Raw genomic sequence first — 18,527 nt, 5'->3', positions numbered from 1 at the left:
CTGAGCGTGTGTTAGTAAACAGAGTTTCTTCACGGGGAGGAAGAGCAAAGAATGACATTACTGGCTGTACATCAGTTGCTCAGTACAGTTACCCATGGTGCAGGGATGGCTGAGGATCACCCAGCGACAAAGTTTACAGGTTTAAGGACAGTTAGCAGAGCTGGCTGGAGGATAACCTCAAGGTGGTGCCTCAGTGTAGGGAAGCACAGTCTCAATTGCCTAATAATTATCAGGGTGGGCAACTAAGGCAAGATGCGTTGTGAAATAGCTGTTGCTCCTGGTTCTATTATCTAGGGCAAAAACATGTCTTCTCAGATTTCACAGTTAAAATGGTTATACACACCCATGTATGGGCTCTCAGTCAAACCATGTACACTAAACGTAAACAGAGGGAGAGGGATGTGTATTTATGTTGTCTTTCTGAACATATCCCATGAGGACTTGTCCTACCATTATTTATCCCAGTTCCAACAGGTTTTCAGTTTATAATTATTTAGAGATATTTCTTCCTACTGAAATCTCCACACTGCTCTCTCTCATGGAGGAGGTGGTAGGTTTGCCAGCATCTCTTTGGAAAAAGTCAAAGACGAGTCTCCCACATCTCATGGAGATCGTACTGCAGAAAGTCTCTTGCTGAGCATATCCTGTCTCTAAGCAAAGAGCCCCATCTCTGAACAACTCAAACGCCCCTGAATGTGAGTGTAAATGGAAAGGCAGACAGATAGAGAGCTCAGAAAAAGCTCACTGACATTACGAACACACATGTCTAGGTTCTTTCATCTACAAGAAGGGATTAAAAAAAAATATTTTGCAAAGCAGAAACAGGAATCCCAGAAGTAGCAGTAACTTCAAAATGACCTTAGTAAACTTTCTTAGCATTTTGCAAGAGGTTGTCCATAGTAGCAGCTGAAGCTGTACTCACTGTCAGACTCTGAACACACTTCTCCTAATTAATTGAAGTTAGTTTTGTCCAGAAGTTTCCTTCTTTTAGGTGGAGCCAGCATGGGCTGCTGTGGAAGACAATGGCCAGGATCTGAAACATAGCTGCAGATCTCTGACCCCACCAACACATCTGCATCCCCAAAGTGACTGGGCAGCATCACTGCTGAGGGATGAACCTGTGAGGACATGTGGAACCTGGGAGAGGGCACGGTGTACCTCACTGACCTCTGTCAAGCAGCACAGCTCCTTCAGGCTCACCAGGGTGAATAAAACCCAGGAAAGAGGGTATGATGTGGGGACAGATGCAGTTCAACAGGGCAGGTAGTGGCTTACAAATACAGATGGAGAGGGTTTGCTAGCAGAACAGTGTATCTAACCTGGCCTTCACCCTGCATTTTCGTCTACCTACACTTCATGACAGGGAGGCAGATCTAGACAGCACAAAATAAAATGGCCATTGCCATACAAAAACTAGCTCCAGCCTTAAGCAAACTCCAAGACTAAGAAGAAGCTTGACTAAAACTACCCCAGACCCCCATCTGCATTTAGTACTGACATAATTGTCAGCTCTCTCCTCACTGTCAGCTGATTTCACCATGGTATTGAACAGAAAGATCCTCCAAGATTCTCTGTGGCCCAAGAGCAGCATGCTATCTAGGAAGCAGAGCTCATCGTGGCGATGTGAGACCCACCACAGGAGAAAAGATCCAGATTCACGAGCATGCAGGCTCCCTCCCTGCAACACTCAGTGGTTTAGGTAACATTTCTATTTTGAGCACGGGGCTGGGACAACAGAGGTCCTGCATCTTTGCCAATACAGACAGGCTACTGATGCTCTTCACAGCTCTCCTCCTTTTTCTGATCTCAGTTGCCCAGACTGGGGGCTTGTCACAGATCGCACAAACATATGTGCCTGTACATCTCAGGAAAAAAGTGGGAGTGGACCAGGGACCTGCATGGATTTTGTCCTGACACGGGGTGATGACTTGGCCAGGACGTACACCCAAGCCCAGAAGCTGTCAAACATCCCCAGGTTCTTCAGTTAACACATAGTTCTGGCAACCCCCCTCAAAAGTGTATGTGAAGAAGGGTCTCAAATCTGCTTAATGCTTTCAGCCTTCCAGAACTCTCACATTCAGTGGCAAACCAGCTCTTCACAAGCCACAGGCTGCACTGACGGACTGACAAATATCTCAGGTTATGTCACAGGTCGTGACAACCCTCCTGTGCGTGCACAGCTTGGCTGTACAAGTGTAACAAGTCCGATGCATCCTGGCTACCTCCAGCCAATTGAGCACACAGTGGAGCCGGCAAGTGCAAGGGCAGCAAATGAAATCTAGCAAGAACGCAGTGGGCAGGCTGCAAAACAGCCATTTCCAGACCCACGGTCGTTTCGGAGTCTCAAAGCTTAATTCTCAAAGCATTAGGGCTGTCAGGTCTGCATCAGAGACAGAACAAAACACTCGGTACTATTTATTACCTTCTTAAAACAAATAGTTTTCATGATTACAGTCATTTAGGAAAGCCCTGCGGCTTGGGGAGTGGGGAAGCATGCTCTGGACGTGGTTTGTTTTTGGATCCTGAGGTAATGGAGGCACTGCAAATAGATGACTGATAAGAATCTGTCACCAGATTAATCAGGATCTTTGCAAGCTGTAACTTAAAACACCTACCATGCTCAACCACTAGAATTTAAAGGGACAACACTCTTTTTATATATATATATATAAAAAAATATTCATTTCGGTCACATTTTGCATTCATTCAATTAGTGTCAACTAATTGATATGTTGGTTCACCAATATAACAGAGAGTCCTGTACATTATTTGTTACACTTCAGGTAAGCAATATTCCACATCTAATCACTGCTTACTTTATCAATCTGCCACCTCTTCAGAATGCTTATCTACATTAGAAAAAAAGCTGTTGAAGTCTCTTTAATTTTAAAATGGTATGACAACACAGTGTTAGAATTCATTATAAATTAAATTCCTTTAAATATGCAAGATTTTATGTACATTATTACATGTTCTTCCCAAACCAAATTTTTACTGTCACCACAATCTAAATAAAAGCTTAGATATGTTTTATTGTTTTATTTTACATTTATTATCCACACACAGTAATTCTGGCTTCCACTTCTGTGACCTGAGGTAGTTGCCTTGGTCAAGAAATGGAGGGAAAAAACAGTTAATTGCAATTAACCTGCAACCTTCTGTGCTTCTGGAGGATAAAAGTCCTCCTGTACAAACAGTACAGTTTCTGTCATGACTGCAATAAACTAGGCCACTGGGTTCAATCCTCAAGTTTCCTTGACCTACTAAATTTACAGTAGTTTCAATGTTTGTTCGTTTCAGCCTGCTAACTCACTGCTGCAGAAAAAAAAAGAAACACATATCAATATTTCTGCTGCTTCACAGCCTTTCTGAGAAATTAGTAAGCAGAAAATGCAGCATTATAACTAGAAAGGGAAGCAAATAAAGTTCAGATTCAAATCTGTATGTTTTGCGGCCGTGGGTCCTGATTCAAGCCCGGCTCTAATTAGAGCAAAAGCTCTTGCCTCTCCTTCTGGAGAGGACTTTCTCACTGCAGCTCACGGGGACATGGTTTAGTCCCTTTGCTATTTCAGCCAGGTAACCCCGTGCAGGGCTTACACACGGATGCTTCAAGAATGGTTTGTCTCCAGAAGGAGTACACAGACTTATCAGGAGAGGGACAAGGACCTTTCATTCCTCTTTATTCCTCTGCCAGTGAATTCCCCCTAGCACAGAAGTGAGGCACTGTGCGTATGTATCTTATTTGTTTGATAACACTGTATGTTCCTGCTCACATCCTCCATCTAAAGTATGGTACAGCACGTAACCACAAGGTCTCGCTGAGTATCTTTACGAACCTGGTTATGAAGGAAGTGGGAATCACTACTGTAATGGACTCATGTGGATATGGGTGAAAAAAGGGAGATCAGGCAATTATCCCCTATAGGCTGAACTATAAATGGCCATAGAATCATATAATGAATAAACAACCCGGGTTGTAAGGGACACTCCAAAGTCATTTGGTCCAACCACATGCTCAAGGGAGGGCTGACTTTGAAGCCAGACCCAGGCCACCATGCCGTGAGTCACTCGCTGCAGAAAACGACAGGGAACTCAACACCGGTGCACGTTGCACTGTGACACAGAGCAAAATACTCTCTGCAGTTCAAAGCCTAGCAAAAGGTGAAAAGCATGGGGTAGATTTACTCCAGGGGGATGCGGAGATTACAGGAGCTCTAAGGCCCTCAGCAGCGCTGCTGGGAGGGGACACGCTCTACATCTTATGACCGCTGAGACACTACATGGCTGCAGAGAGCCCTTCCTGCTCCCCCTGGGTCTTACTGATGTACCCAGCTCTGCTAGCTATTACAAAATATGTTTAGAGTCAAAAAACATACAGGGCATTGTAAAGCCAACTTATTTTCTGTTGTGCTGCTGGAGGGAAAAAATACTTTGTGCTTCCTCTTCTGTTTTGCACCCGCTCAGGGGCCACTGGTATGAATGAAAAGGAATAGTTTGCTAGTGCCACGGGAAGCACTGGTGTGCTGGTTGCAGGCACTGCCATGCGGTGGGTCCACTGACCCACCAGCAGACCCGCCGTGCCCTTTCCATTGTATCCCGGACGCAGCATGTCCAAATCAGTACTTTCATGCACACAGCCACAATTTTTTCCATGTACAGTTTAGCCACACGTCTTTGGTTTAGAAGCCCTTTAAGTATTTGATCATAGGATGTCAAGGACATTTGACTTAAGAAGTGGAGGAAACTAGAAACCACACAAATGCTATGAATAGAAGCTAGGGGAAGAGATGGCACATTTGTGAACTCGGTCAAAGTGGATGCATATGTTACTTTATTTAGGCTCATATCAGAGAAAGAAACCCATGTAATCTTTAGCTCTTTACTTATATTAAAGTACTAACCCCTCCCGTTTCATGGCATATTTCTATTTTTATACTACTGAAATAATCAGCTGTAAGTTTCCATGTAAATTGCTTCCCAGCCCCAGAAAACCTTATACCGGCATGACTATGATATCAAACCTACCTTCACTTTCCTAAGAGATAACCACCAGATGAGGTATTATCAAATATTAGTGATACTCAGAAGTAGCATCTGAGCTTTCATAAAAAGCTATGCTCCTAATGCCTGAATGACTTATATTTGCCACTAGAACAATACAGTCATTAAAGAAGGTTGGCCTCTAAAAATATTACTTGGAACCAGAGCAAACTTTTCAAGTATATCAAACTCTTTCTATAGTTGAGGTTGTTGCAGTATAAACAGCATCAAACGAGAGGCTGTGCTTTCTCTCTACTGAAGCCCAGAAGTGAAAAACCAGGAGTGAAAATATTTTTATCTGTTGGAAGTGGGAAGAATAATATTATCTTATACATAATGATGTATTCGGAGAGCATTGTAACACACAGGCAGACGTATCAAGATACTAAACTAAAGGGTTATATCACCACAGGACTAGATTCTGCAAATTTTTCATTCACCCAGTCCTTACTGTGCTTATAATCCAGTGAGAGTTTGCCTTAATTATATATATATATATATTGTCTTTATTGAATGGTACTTACTGGCTGCTCATATGACTAAGTGTAAGATGTAGTTTCACAATATATTGGCATCGGAAGCGAAGCCAGCTCATGAAGTTCCCAGCTACCACTCCCTCTCCCTCCCAGCCACCACGGACCCCACATCCCTGGGGGCCACCCCTCAGCCATGCCCTTATGACTAGTTGTAGGGTCACATGAGGACACGGGTCACCAAACTGATCTGAGTTAAAAATAACCCCACTGAAAATATAAGGGATTATTTTTAACTTGGAACATTTCAAAGATACGGTTTATGGTGTGATGCCATGAGCAGTTTTAGTGACACAGCTGGTGTGGCGGCAAGCTGAGAGAATGGGATGGAAGCGGGAGGGGAGAGGCCGGAAATCCTCAAGCCAGCATCGCTGCCATGCATGGTGGAACGATGCCATAGAGCAAAGTTTGCAAAATCTGGTCTTCTCTGCAATTTCCTTTGGCATTCTTACTTGGGTGCTATTATTACTGAAGTTTGGGGTACTTACGCCATGATGCCCGAGAGATGAAACATTTCAGCTGTTATGTATGACAAGTAACTGTACAGGAAGACAAAGAGTGGCTCAATCACTCGGATTTTATGGGTGAAACGGGTGGTAAAGGCTGCTACAAATCCCAAAAGGATTCCAATCAATACTCCACCGATCCCCACTATAAAGAAGTTAGCAATCCCAGCGAATATGTCAATAACCTTAATTGTGCGCATCTGGCAGAAAGACTTGAACAAATTGTACAGGACCTATGAGGAAAAAGAAAGCACATTATGTTTCTGCACTCTTCTTAATTTCCCTTCATGTCATTATGTCCCTCTGCTTCAATGTTGAACTTTGAATTTCTCTATCTATCTACCTTGAACCCATGTTTGAGATATGCTGTTGTTTACCTCTGGCATATTACTTGTCATCCATAAATATCAGGGAGATATACAAAGAAGGGTAAATATCATTATTCACATCTTTGCAAATGGATCAGTTTTTTTAACTCATGACATTCTGCAAGCCACAAGCATAGACCTACCTAACCTTTCTTTGCATTCATTTATTTGCAGAGCTTCTAGTTTCTCCAGAAATGGTCATTTCAGATTTTCCCCAGAATAAAAGAAATACAAAAAGGAGGAGGAAAAAATACAGTTTCATAATCAGTGAAAAATCACGTTATTTTCAAATGTGTTTTATCTATATGAGACGTCAAGAGCTGCAGTACTGAATTAGACCATAGATTCATCTGGCATGGGGGGTTGAGGGGAAAGATAGTGACCACCCCAAGGAGTACAAGAAACATGGCATCCATGGAGTGCTCCTTCCCCGATTTATTAACCATTAGGTTAGATTTAAAGACTTTTCAAACTTTAGATTATTTCTAGAGATTTGGATTTAATCCCCAGTACCTGTTACCAGGTGTTTGCCCAGTTTAATTTTCAAAGTGTTTATAACCATCCTCCCGAACAAACTGGGTGAATGGCATTATGGTATTTTCTTAACCAGAGAGCCTTTTTGTTTTACACAGGAAATAGATGTAAATGCAAAGCCCACATTTTTCTAATACCCAGCATTTTAGCTACTATAGAACAGACAACAATGGAATGAGTTACTCTCACAGAAACCTTAAAGAGTCGTCCCATTTGCAGACTTACTTGGGAGATTTAAGCATTGCCTGGTGCTGCACATAGGCTCCCAGCCATGCGATACCCTGATGGCTACGTAGTCTCCTTCTACAGATCTAAGCTTGGTCACAGGCATCTATTCCTATCACAGTGGGTACACAGGCTGAGCCACCGTGGTCACCATAAACACCTGCCTAGTCATCTTGGACAGCTTGCAGGAGTTAAACCTCCACTTTCTTTCTAGACTTCTTAGTAAACCAAACAGGTTTCTCTATCAGAAATGCTATTTGAGAACAATTTTTTTTCAGTACTTGCACTGTGCCAACAATGTAGGTGTTTGAAGAGCGAGTGGCTGGGAGGGACTTGTCATATTTGCAGTCTTGTTCTCTCTCACATGACAGAAAGTAACTTGTTCAGCTCTTCTCGGCCAAAATTTGGTAGGTCTTACAGAGGTAAAAGTTCTCGCTATAGACTAATGAAAAAACATGGCCTATTACGGGTCCTTAGGGCTAAGTGAAAGGAAAGAACTGAAAAAGAAAAGAAAAAATATATTCCAGAGTAAGCACGAAAAAAGAAGGTTAAATCAAACCCAGCATGGTCACCAGTAATTTTCATTAGAAAGCAACAAATAGGACAAGAGCAGGAGCATGAACTATTTATTTGATAACAACGATGCCCCCAGGAGGAGTCCACCTGGGAGAAGTGTCCTTTTTCACCTGCTGCTGTGAGGCAGACTCCCAGCCCTTTTGTCCTGCTCCTTGTTACTATGCCCTGTGCAGGGCAGGAAAGTAATGTCATAGGCTCCACTGGTTCTCAGCCTGTTTTGATTTGTGGACCTCATGGATTTGCATAAGGAGAAGTATACCAGAATTAAGCCTTTGTTGGTCACTTTCCAAGGACCTCTCAGCCCACAGACACCCACGACTCCATGAATCACGGAATGAAATAAAAATACTGTTGACTTGTGTTGTTTGCAAGGAGAGGACTTCCCCCGAGTCACTTGTTGAAACTTGGGACTACCCCAAAGTTGTGTTATTCTTCAAGACACCTACAGAATTCGACCTGGCAGAATACTCCCTTGGTATGTATTAGGGAAGACGATTATTTTCTTTAACTGGAGTTTTAAATAGCCTTTTTTATATTTTAAAAAGTAACCATATAAATAAATATAAGGCAAGTCTCCAAAGTAAGGCCACTGAGAGCTGCTTGTAAAGAAGCATATAACTTTGATCTGCTCAAGCAACAGCTTCTCCATAACATCACCTCATCCTCACAGTGAAGTATTCACCCTGCAAAAAGAATGGAGCCTGTTGCTTTTTACACACAGACATCCCCATAAATCTCAAATCTGCTGTCATAAGTTATTTGAAAGAAGAAAAGCAACGTTCCCCTTTGTACCTCAGCCCCAAACCAGGCCACTGTGGTAGAAGCAGCAGCTAGGACTACGGAATGTCATGAACATGATTTTAATCTTGTTCCCATTGTTCTTTATTTACACTGCTGTAAATGAGATCAAAATCAGGTTCACTTCCCTTTTACTCTACCGCAGTTCAGTTTTACAGCCCTCTCTAAGCTTTCAGGTGAGTTAAACAACATCAACTCCGGTCACATTTTGTAATGCATTTGGTATGAGAATGGGTTTTTTTTTTTCAAGTTCAAGATTTGCATTTACTCAACAGCCTTAAGCTGAACTCACTGAAGGTTACACCAAGGAACGTAAGTCACCAATCACTTTTTAACCTTGTCTCAGAGTATCTCTGCTCTTCCTAGACACTAATTGCTTATCTTTATCGGTTCTCGGTTATTAGTTTTTAATTCTGAAATTACTTTAAAGCACTCTAAAATAATGTTTTCTTTAGAGGCGGAATACAGAGCACTGCTGTAATGTTTTCTAACATGGAAATAATATTATTGCAATGACACTGGATCCGTCCTTGTGATTTTAAGCCCAGAATTGGAATTTGAACTGCTAACACTCAACTTCAACTGTGATCTTGCCATTTAATATCACTGTGCTAGTTATCACTGGTGCAGTCTTCCGGTAAAGTACCAGCTCTGAACCAGAAACCAACTGGCAAACATTGTCCTCAGACAAATTCAAGCTCCAAAATTCCATCAGTGAGCGAAAAGGATCATCCAAATGCACAGGCACATCGCAAAAACTAGCAGGCATGAAAGACCATCTGAGAAACGCAGTAGAGCTGAGATTCCTGAGAAAGCAAACCTCACTTTGCATCTAAAACGAAGGTGTGGTAACACTTTTTCTGAAAAGGGAAAGCATAGATGACTCTGCTATCATAATTAAAGCTTTTTATTAGGAGCAGCCAGGCAGTGCAAGTGGGATAGCAGGAAGAAGGGCTTAAAGTATTTAGAAAGCATGTTTACTAAAGCCACGCCGTTCTGCACTGCCCATCTGTGTAGCCCCTGAGTTTTTTGACACTGCAGTGGCCGTAGGAATTAGGCAGCTCCCGCGTATGGCCAGCCTGCCTCCAGCTCCCCTCCTGCTTCATCCCCGCATCCCATCCTACCTCCCCAAGTAGGTGGGACTCAAGGGCTCCAGCAGACGAACGCCGGATGGAAGGTGCTGAGCTCTGCCTGCTAGCTGGTTTTATCAGCTCTCCCGGAACCACAACAAGGGCAAAGGAAGAGATGGTATTTACAAAACATCATCTCCTTTGAGCAGATAGCAGCACAAGCCCGGCAGCACCACAGCAAGGACTGGTCTGGCAGCACCGCTATGGGCAGGGGAGGCGAGGTCCTCTAAGGACACCCCGCGGGGGATCTGTGTGACGGCCCGGGTCACATTTTAAGTATAATCACATGATTGCAGGTGTGCAAAATCATAACAAGGAACCATTAGCAGACCAATGCTTAGCCTGTGGAAACCACTTGATTTCCTGCCAAGTGCTACCTTTAAGCGATAGCTGGGAAGTAAGACCAAAGGTACTCTAAATTCCTTTCACTCCTTCATGAATATATGTATGATGGCCAGTTCATATGCTGGGCTGGCCCTACAGACTCCTAAGAGTACCTCCCTTGTGTTAGGGCACCTGGGCAGGCATGCCGTGAGAAAGGACTACCTCCAAAGGAGGCCATAATGACGCCTACAGGAAAGCCATGCATCATGGTTATTAAATTGCCATGCCAGCGTCTATAAAAATGGTGTTTTGGAGTAATTTGCCATTGGGCAGTGGCACACATGAATACTTCCGTCATCAGGATGCAGTGTTTTCCTAGCAAATCATGCTGGATTAACAGCTGCTCCAGTGGAAAGGTGATTGATTTCGTGATTGGAAAAAGTGATTTTCATTTGAAAAATCCACAAAAAAAACCCAAAAAAGTTTAGCGTTAACATAAAACCAGACCTTTTTTCCCCAGAAAAAGACTTGTGTGAAAAAAGAATTCTACCACGTGAGTGGTCATTGAGTAAACAGAGACAGACACAGCCATGGCTGAACTGCTAAGCCTTTTGAAACTCAGTATTTACACCCATTTATTTAAACTGGCTTAAGTACCAGTTTAGCAATGGCAGGCAGTTTCAGCTGTAAACTAGTGAGAAAAGCGAGGCTTTAAGGCAAGCGATTCAGCTGGCTGGGTAGCAAGAGAATCAGGTAAAGCGTGAAGCACAAACGTAAAAAAACCCAACTTATACTCCCATGGACACACTCGAAATGATGAGTACCAAATGATCAGATTAAATGATGAGATATACACGTGTTAAGCAGGTGAGGCAAAGTCCTAGAAAAGGGGAAAAGCAAAGAAAAATTGTGCACAGAATGGGACAGATATAAGAAGCCAGGGACAGAGACAGGGAAGGCCTGGACCCAATTCATGAATCTTCCTGATTCTTCTGGCAGATGAAAAACTGGGCCTCCATGTCTCACAAAACAGAAAGTGTGCCAGGACATAGTTGGCACGGGCAGGATTTCAAGTAAGGCATGGATAAATGGGAGTAATGTCCCAGACATGGTGTCACCAGGTGCAAACGAGGGGCATTGGGGGTGTTAATGGAATTTGCAGATTGCTGTCCGCAGGTCAGCACCGCAAACCCAGTTCAGCTGGTTAATGATTAGAAATTACTGCCTCCAGATGGTTGTCCTATCTCATCTGTAGCCTGGGAGAAATGCACTGGTGGTCTCAGGGCAGTTCCAACTGGATGGGCACATGCAAAAGGCTAGCATCCACCGGGTCCTCTGCCATCTCAATGGCTTGCCCATTTTCCCTGTGAACACGCTGGGACACCCCACGTTGGCCCTTTTCCCTCTCCTGTCCAACAACATTTCTGCAGGTGAGAAAAACCTCCAGTTTCAGATTACAGAAGTAACAGAATTCGAAGATACAGAAATTAAAGAGATGGGGTAGTAAAATCCCTACAGCAAATATGCTACCATTACACGTTACTCAGGTGCAGTAAGACTACTCTAGTTTCTAAATCTAAAGTTTAAAAAATTACATAAACACATTAGCACTCCTTAACTTCCATCCATTAGCAAACTGTAACAGTCAGATACAGAGAGATACAACGGAGTGGCATGCAAACAATCACTTACCGTTTTTATCAACTAATCATTTATCAAGTAACTTACCACAGTTATAGCATCATTCAGCAAAGACTCTCCAAACACCAGGATGTAAAGCTGCTCATTGACATGAATATTTTCAAAAACGGCTAACACCGCCACGGGATCCACCGCTGAAATGAGGCTGCCAAAGAGCAAATTCTGCAGCAGCGTGATGTCAGTCAAACCAAATGCACTGATCTGGCAAATTCCATAAAGTGAAATTCCGATGCCGATGGCGTTCCAGAGTGTGCCCACCACGGCATACCAGAATATGGTACCAAAGTTCTCAAAGAAAAGACGAGTTGGCATAAAATATCCAGCGTCGAGTACAATGGGTGGTAAAAGATACAAGAAAAAAACATCACTGTTCATTACAGGTGGGGACTTCTCCTCTGCTCCAAAAATAATCCCACCAAGAAGCAATCCAACCAGAATGAGGAGACAGCTTTCAGGTACTATTGAGGGCAACTTGTGATAGAGATGAAAGCCTTCAAGGGAAATTCAAACACAAGAAAGTAAAACGGTTATTTGTACAGAATCCAAGAGATTGTTCTGGATTCTGTTATCTTCGTTTCTATAGTAAACAAACAGCAATTGCAGGGCCATTTCATTTTCATTGCAAAGACTGAACTGGACCACCACAAAAGGTCAAGGCAAATTTGTCAGCTAGGGTAGTTAATGCAGATAAATTGCTGGAGGATCTATTTAATAGCTGGATGTTCCAGTTAATAGCTAGGCTGGCTGGAACAACTGTGTGCAAGGCTTCTGTTTGTGAAAGTGGGGGGGACTTTTGTAATGTGGAATCCTCCAGAAAAACAATCCAAACACTTTTCTCGGGCAAATTACACCTCGATAGAGAAAAAAACCCTGCAAACACACTAACCACCCCTTCCTCCGTGCACAGCTTCACAAAGGAGTTTAAGGAGTACATTCATTTCATATTTAGAAGTCTTTTAGAGTCTCAAAGCTAGAGAGGGGAACCACCACATGTGACCTGCACCCAGTCACCCATGGCCACTTCCTCAGCCACCATGAGGAAGCATTTACAGACACATTATTATTCCAGTTTAGCCAAGCCTCCAAACTAATTTCACAATAACAGACATGTTTTACATAAAGTGACAAGTAAGTAGTGTTATGCTCGTTCTTCTGTATTATATGAATTGCAGCAGTGTCAAGAGTCTCTCGTAAAGATCTCTGCAAAGTACTGAAAAAATGAATAAAAAAAGGTTATGGAATGAGGACTTAATGCTGGAATGTTCCTTAGCCTACTAAAACTCTCCAAGCCCTGCAGTGTTGATTTAAAGATTCCCATTAATTGCATAAGTTGACTGCTTTAAGGACAATTTTGGTAATGAATGGGAAGTTTTGAAGGAACCTACCCTGGCCAATCTAATGGAATGATCAACCTTATGCACCAAGGTCACATTCCAGGTCCTGGCGATGCCAATCTTTTCCAGGCTCCTCCTTATCTAAATTTGGCCTACATAATTATATAGAAAACTATCCACACCCACAAGATCCCACAATTCCTGCCTAACTAAAAAGCATTTAAATTATTTTAAATGAGAGCTGCATGGAAACACTGGGTGTGGTAATAACGGGCGTCTATTTCAGTAAAACTATTTCAGTAAAAATCACACCTGTAGTCGAAACAGTTAAATTAGTGCAAGGTTGGTATAGTTCACATTCAGTTTCCCAATATTGGGCTTCTGTATCTTGCAACACCTGTTTTGTTATTTCTCCTTTCATTATAGATTTTTTCCAGGTAAAAGAAAGTCTGAACTTATAATTAGGAAGAACAAATGGTTAAGAAGGGCCAAGGGGAAAGCTGTTTTAATCCACAGACTTTTCACTTACATATTCTAGAACTATTAAAGTTATTTTTTAAAGTAAACTTCTCAAGCTGCATTTTTTTCCTTTCTGGATTAACACAGATTGCTTTTTAGTATTTAGAAACACAGCCTATGTAACTTGTTAGAAGGACCGCCAAATTCGCTGTCATTCTTCAAAACCAGAGTCACCAATATCCTATATTGGCAGAACAGGTAATGACCCTGGAAACACAAGAATTTGCGGTTGGAGACTTGACCTTTCAGCCACTTCCACATAAACGTTTTATGGTTTGTCTTAGTTTCTGCAGTGGCAGGACGCCAAAATTTCCAATATAGTGATTGAAGTTTCCCCTGAGTAAGTAGATTTTGCTAAAAGATTTTTTTTTAAGCCTTTCAAAAGTATCTTAAATCATTTCCTCAATAAAAAACTGAAGAGGAGGGAATTTTTCTAAATGCAGCTTTTAATGCAAACAAAAAACATCCCAGCCAGTTGTAATGCAATGGCAATGAAAAGTCTATGGTGGAAAAAAAATAAATATCTTTTTCTTTTCTTCTTTATAAGTCACTCTTTGGAAAGTTCATACCCTCTCAGAGCTTTTGGGACTTCACCTCATCCTTAAAGGTGACAGAAAGGCTGCTGTTATGTTAAATGTGCTTTTTATCCGCATAAACAGCATCAAAACTCTTAGAAGTCTGCTTGCCTCCATGAAAGGCATTCAAAGGTGATCGGGGACAGGCTGTGGTTCCCCATTTAAGAGTAGAGAGCTAGGATTTAGCATCCAATGCACACCAAGTCAGGCACAGGTGACCTGCAGGATGAGGGACATCTTCCCTGCTCTGACGGACCCACAGACACGTGGTCAGGAGCGCCCTAGGAGCAGATCCCCTGCAGTACATGAATACTCAGACTTTTATGCTGAACCCAGGACCACAGCTACTTTCTCCTCCTCTCACCCTGTTCTTGGGCTCCTGACTACGCACTGACTCAACTTCAACAGGACAGAAGATATTTACCCTCAGGCCATTGGGCACTAGGACGCTTGCCTAAAGCGTCAAGGTCAGTATTCTTCAAGCTAAAAGTCCTTAGAGACCTGGTTTCCTACTTCTTGGGTGAAAGGTGGTGGAGGCCCCATCACTGGAGACATTCAAGGCCAGGCTTGGTGAGGCTCTGAGCAACCTGATCTAGTTGAAGAAGTCCCTGCTTACTGCAGGGGCGTTGGACTAGATGACCTTTAAAGGTCCCTTCCAACCCAACACATTCTATGATTCTATGATTCTATGATTCTATGATTCTATGAAATCCAGTGCACTCTGATGCTGGAAAGGCCACTGAGATGTGTGCTTCTGATTATACATGAATTTTCCAAGGGCCCTCTGAACAGCTTAAATCTTTTTTCAGGAGAGAAGTGTTGGAAGGATATCAGCTCAGTTCCCGGAAGAAGCACTTCTAATCATGCATTTGTGATTAAACATAGAAGTAATAGGAATCTGGATCAGTTAGACAACATTTTATAGGTTTAGTTGCATAAGAATTAAGCAAAACTGGGAGGTAAGTAGACTAGTCTCACTGCCTAGAGACTGCAGCATGCTTCAGGTGCACTGGGTCCTACCTAATATACTCATGGAGGCCATCAGCATGTTAGTAACATACCTCCTATATGGTATCACCACACTAGATAATAAATAAGTAGAGGTAGCCAGAAAATAACAATTCCATTCAAGGCAATTTCTTAGATTTCAAAATGTGCCCTTGTTCTATGCTAGAATAAAAATTGCCATGTTTCTGTGAAAATGTACCTTGTCAAAATGTTCAAGTTCTGCTTGACAGCTTCAGGTTCTCCTTTCTCATGCTGTCTCTTTCGCTCTCTCTAAACCTAGCCTACAATGACATGATCACAGACAGGATCTGAGAAACTTGTCAGATAAATCCCCTATAAAAATTAGCAAATGCTGGAACATTTCAGCTCCGGTGAAACTGCACTTCTGCAAAAACGCGTTTGTTCAAAAAGGCTCCAGTCGGGCGATAAGGAGGTGCTGCCATACAGTTGTCTTTGGGATGGTCCACACACCGTGAGAGCTGTTATTGAATGCGACCCTACCTTCTGAGCTCCTTGCAGCCAAAAAGACCTTAGGGCTCCGGTCATAAAGGTTTGCTGCTCGGCAGTGCCAAGTGTAAGCATTCAGGGCCTAGCCCCAGAAAGGAATTTGCGATGCCAGATTAAGCAGCGAAGTTTCCTGGGCAGTGCAGGAGTCTCGAGGTGGATTTCACACTGCCTGGCACGACAGGGGCGAGATGCCTGTGCTGCCCGGGAAGAAATTCTGGGCAGAGGAACGCACTGGAGAGCCTCCTCTCTCACTGGGACGCACTCGGTGTTACAGGCTGGGAAAACCCTCTCCATCCCTTTGAACTGAGACACATGGCCCACTCCTACAAACACAGTAGGATGTGGCAGAGCCGACATTCCTGTATCTCGGTGGTTAGAGAACTCTGCCCATCAGGGCTACCTTCAATATAAAAGAAGGCACAAGCGAGTGAAGAATTGCCGCTGTGGGAATGCGACTTCGGAGCAATGGGTATCTGTCCTGGGACGGTTTACCTGATGCGCTCGCTGTATAAGGAAGCACAGACGGAGCACCAGGAGCAAGAACTGGATGTTCCTAATTCCAGTCCCGGAGTCGGGGAGCCTGCAGATAGGTGTGGTGAAGCTGAGCATTGCCACACCTAGGGCCTCTCCTGCATCCGGCCCTCATTGCTTAGTGCACGCACGTGTATAACAGCAGAGGTAATGCCCTAGATTAGCCACACCAGCTAATTCAGTTTGGTATAACTGAAGGGATTTAAAAATTATATGCATTTTTCCTCATCTACTCTGCTTGCTTGTTCACTGCACTGCTGTCAGCTTGGAAAAGTAAAGTAGCCAAGTCACTTTTTTTTTCTACTTTTTAGATGCCTGTGCACTAGCAAAATATCATGATAGAGTGTACAGTCCTACAGAAACTATATATTATTGTGTATGTATGTGTGTTTACATGTTTCAAGTGGCTTTCCTGTAATCTTTAAAAAAACAGAAACTTTTTTCACTAGCCTTAGCTTATTTAAGAGTTCTTGCTGTATCTAAGCTCAGAAGCCAGAGCAATTTTACAGTACTCAACTGGTTGAGGTAAGTTCTTTAACAGACTCCATATTTTCTGTCTGTTACAATTCATGACAGTGTATCATATGTGAACTCTGTCCTGATTCTGCAAACACCTCAATACATACTCAAGATTAAGCATGCATCTTTAATGCATTAAGAAACATGCATCAAGACACATGCATCCTTAATGGATGCAACATAGAGTATTTCTGCAGAAAGTCAGGAAGCCAGAGCAACTTCCTTGGGTAGAGGATCAGGCCCCCAACTACAACGCTAGTTGTGGCAGGAGGTGAGTACAAATTTTCGGTTTTGCGGAATCCTAATTACCTGATCACTGACCAGAATGTGACACAGTCTATTTAAATGTCCCAAGCAAAAGTTAAAGTTTTAAGTTTTACCCAAATGTTTTATCCAAATGAGCATGATCATAGTTTCTATTGTAATCTGAGCTGCAAAATCAAGACTTCTGAATCAAACAAGTGGACTATGAGTAAACCTTTCTTTTTGTTCCCATGGCTTTATTCCTTATATTACCTTCTAGTTAAGAAGATACAAAGTTCATCATTAGCAGAGATTTACTGATTTTTAAATAGCTAATAAATAAAATGTGTGTTTTAACAAACACCACACCTTTACCTGACATTCTTTAGATTATTACCGTGTATTCATTTTTCTGTTTGGGACATAGAAAGCTAATTAAAAACATTCTATATGAACTACACAAAACAGTGAAACTATGCAATACAAATATTTTCCACATGAGGGAAGAGGTGGCTTTTCTTACTCATTCGGTGCTGTCTTTTCTGTCTTTCTCGGGACATAAGTGAATAGTGGGAAAGTACAATGAGGAGGCTTGCTCTGCTCTCATAAATATTTGCTTTCCATCGATCCGTTGTTCTGTTCCGAAACTGTCATTATACCCGGCGTTATTTTAAGAAAAAGAAGATAGTGCTCAAATGACAGCGGGAAATCTCCGGAAGAGATTGACAAGGAAAACTCCGCGGCTGGCGCACCGGCTGAACTCTGGGTTTCACAGTCCCCGCAGCCCGGGCTTTACGCCTTGCTGCAGAGGGCTGGAGGTCTCTCTTTTCTCCCCCTCACCGAGAAAACCCCGTCTTTTGCCAGCCAAATCACGCCCGGGCATCCCGCCCCGCCAAGGAGCATCACCCTCCGGCGGTCCCCGCGTCCCCGGGACGGTCCCAGCCCGGATGCCCGCGGCGGGACCGGGGGGCGGGCGACCCGGGGGGGTGGTGGGGACAGAGGGAGGGAAGGAAAGGAGTGTCGCCCGACGGCCCCGCTCACCGATCTTGGCGAGGGAGGCCAGCAGGATCCAGAGGGTGATCTCGAAGGGGATTTGCACGTGGGGGTAGTCCAGGGTGAAGACGTGGAGCCGCGTCTCCTCGAAGGCGGTGCCGCTGGGGCTCGGCGGGGTGCCGGTGCCCATCGCCGAGGCGCCGGGCAGCTGGCTCTCCGAGGTGGCCCTCGCCTCCGCCGCCCCGGCCGCCAGCACCGCCAGCACCGGCACCAGCAGCGGCGCGGCGGGGCGCGGGGAACGGCCGCGGCTGCCCATGGCGTCCCCCTGGCTCCCGACCCGCAGCCCCGCTGCCCTACGGCCCCGCACCGTCCGCCGCCGCCGCCACCATCCCGCCGCCGCGGGCACCTGCCGCCGCCGCGGCCCCGCCGGCTCCGCCTCCTCCCCGGTGACTGGGCGAGTCCCCGGCCCGGCGCCGCCGGCCGGCCGCGGCGCCCCGCTCCCCCCCGGGGCCGCCCCCGCGGGGCAAAGCGGCGGCCCGGCCCCGCCGCCGCCTCCGCCGCCT

General features: G+C 44.1%; 1 protein-coding gene across 1 annotated transcript in view; it reads right to left on the bottom strand.

Moving 5' to 3' along the window:
* SLC9A2 (solute carrier family 9 member A2) overlaps positions 1 to 18,280 on the bottom strand; it is a 35,337-nt gene extending 17,057 nt beyond the window's left edge. The window contains exons 1-3 of the mRNA XM_074572910.1: positions 18,013 to 18,280; positions 11,763 to 12,226; positions 6,062 to 6,312 (exon numbers count right to left, since the gene is read on the bottom strand). Of these exons, the coding sequence (XP_074429011.1) occupies positions 6,062 to 6,312; positions 11,763 to 12,226; positions 18,013 to 18,280 (983 nt within the window). The remainder of the gene's footprint in view (positions 1 to 6,061; positions 6,313 to 11,762; positions 12,227 to 18,012) is intronic.
* Between the last annotated feature and the right edge of the window lie 247 nt (positions 18,281 to 18,527).

This window comes from Larus michahellis, chromosome 1 (assembly GCF_964199755.1).
Source record: "Larus michahellis chromosome 1, bLarMic1.1, whole genome shotgun sequence".
Lineage (NCBI taxonomy): Eukaryota > Metazoa > Chordata > Aves > Charadriiformes > Laridae > Larus > Larus michahellis.
Note: the sequence above shows the minus strand (reverse complement) of the source record. Positions and strands in the feature narration are given on the sequence as shown.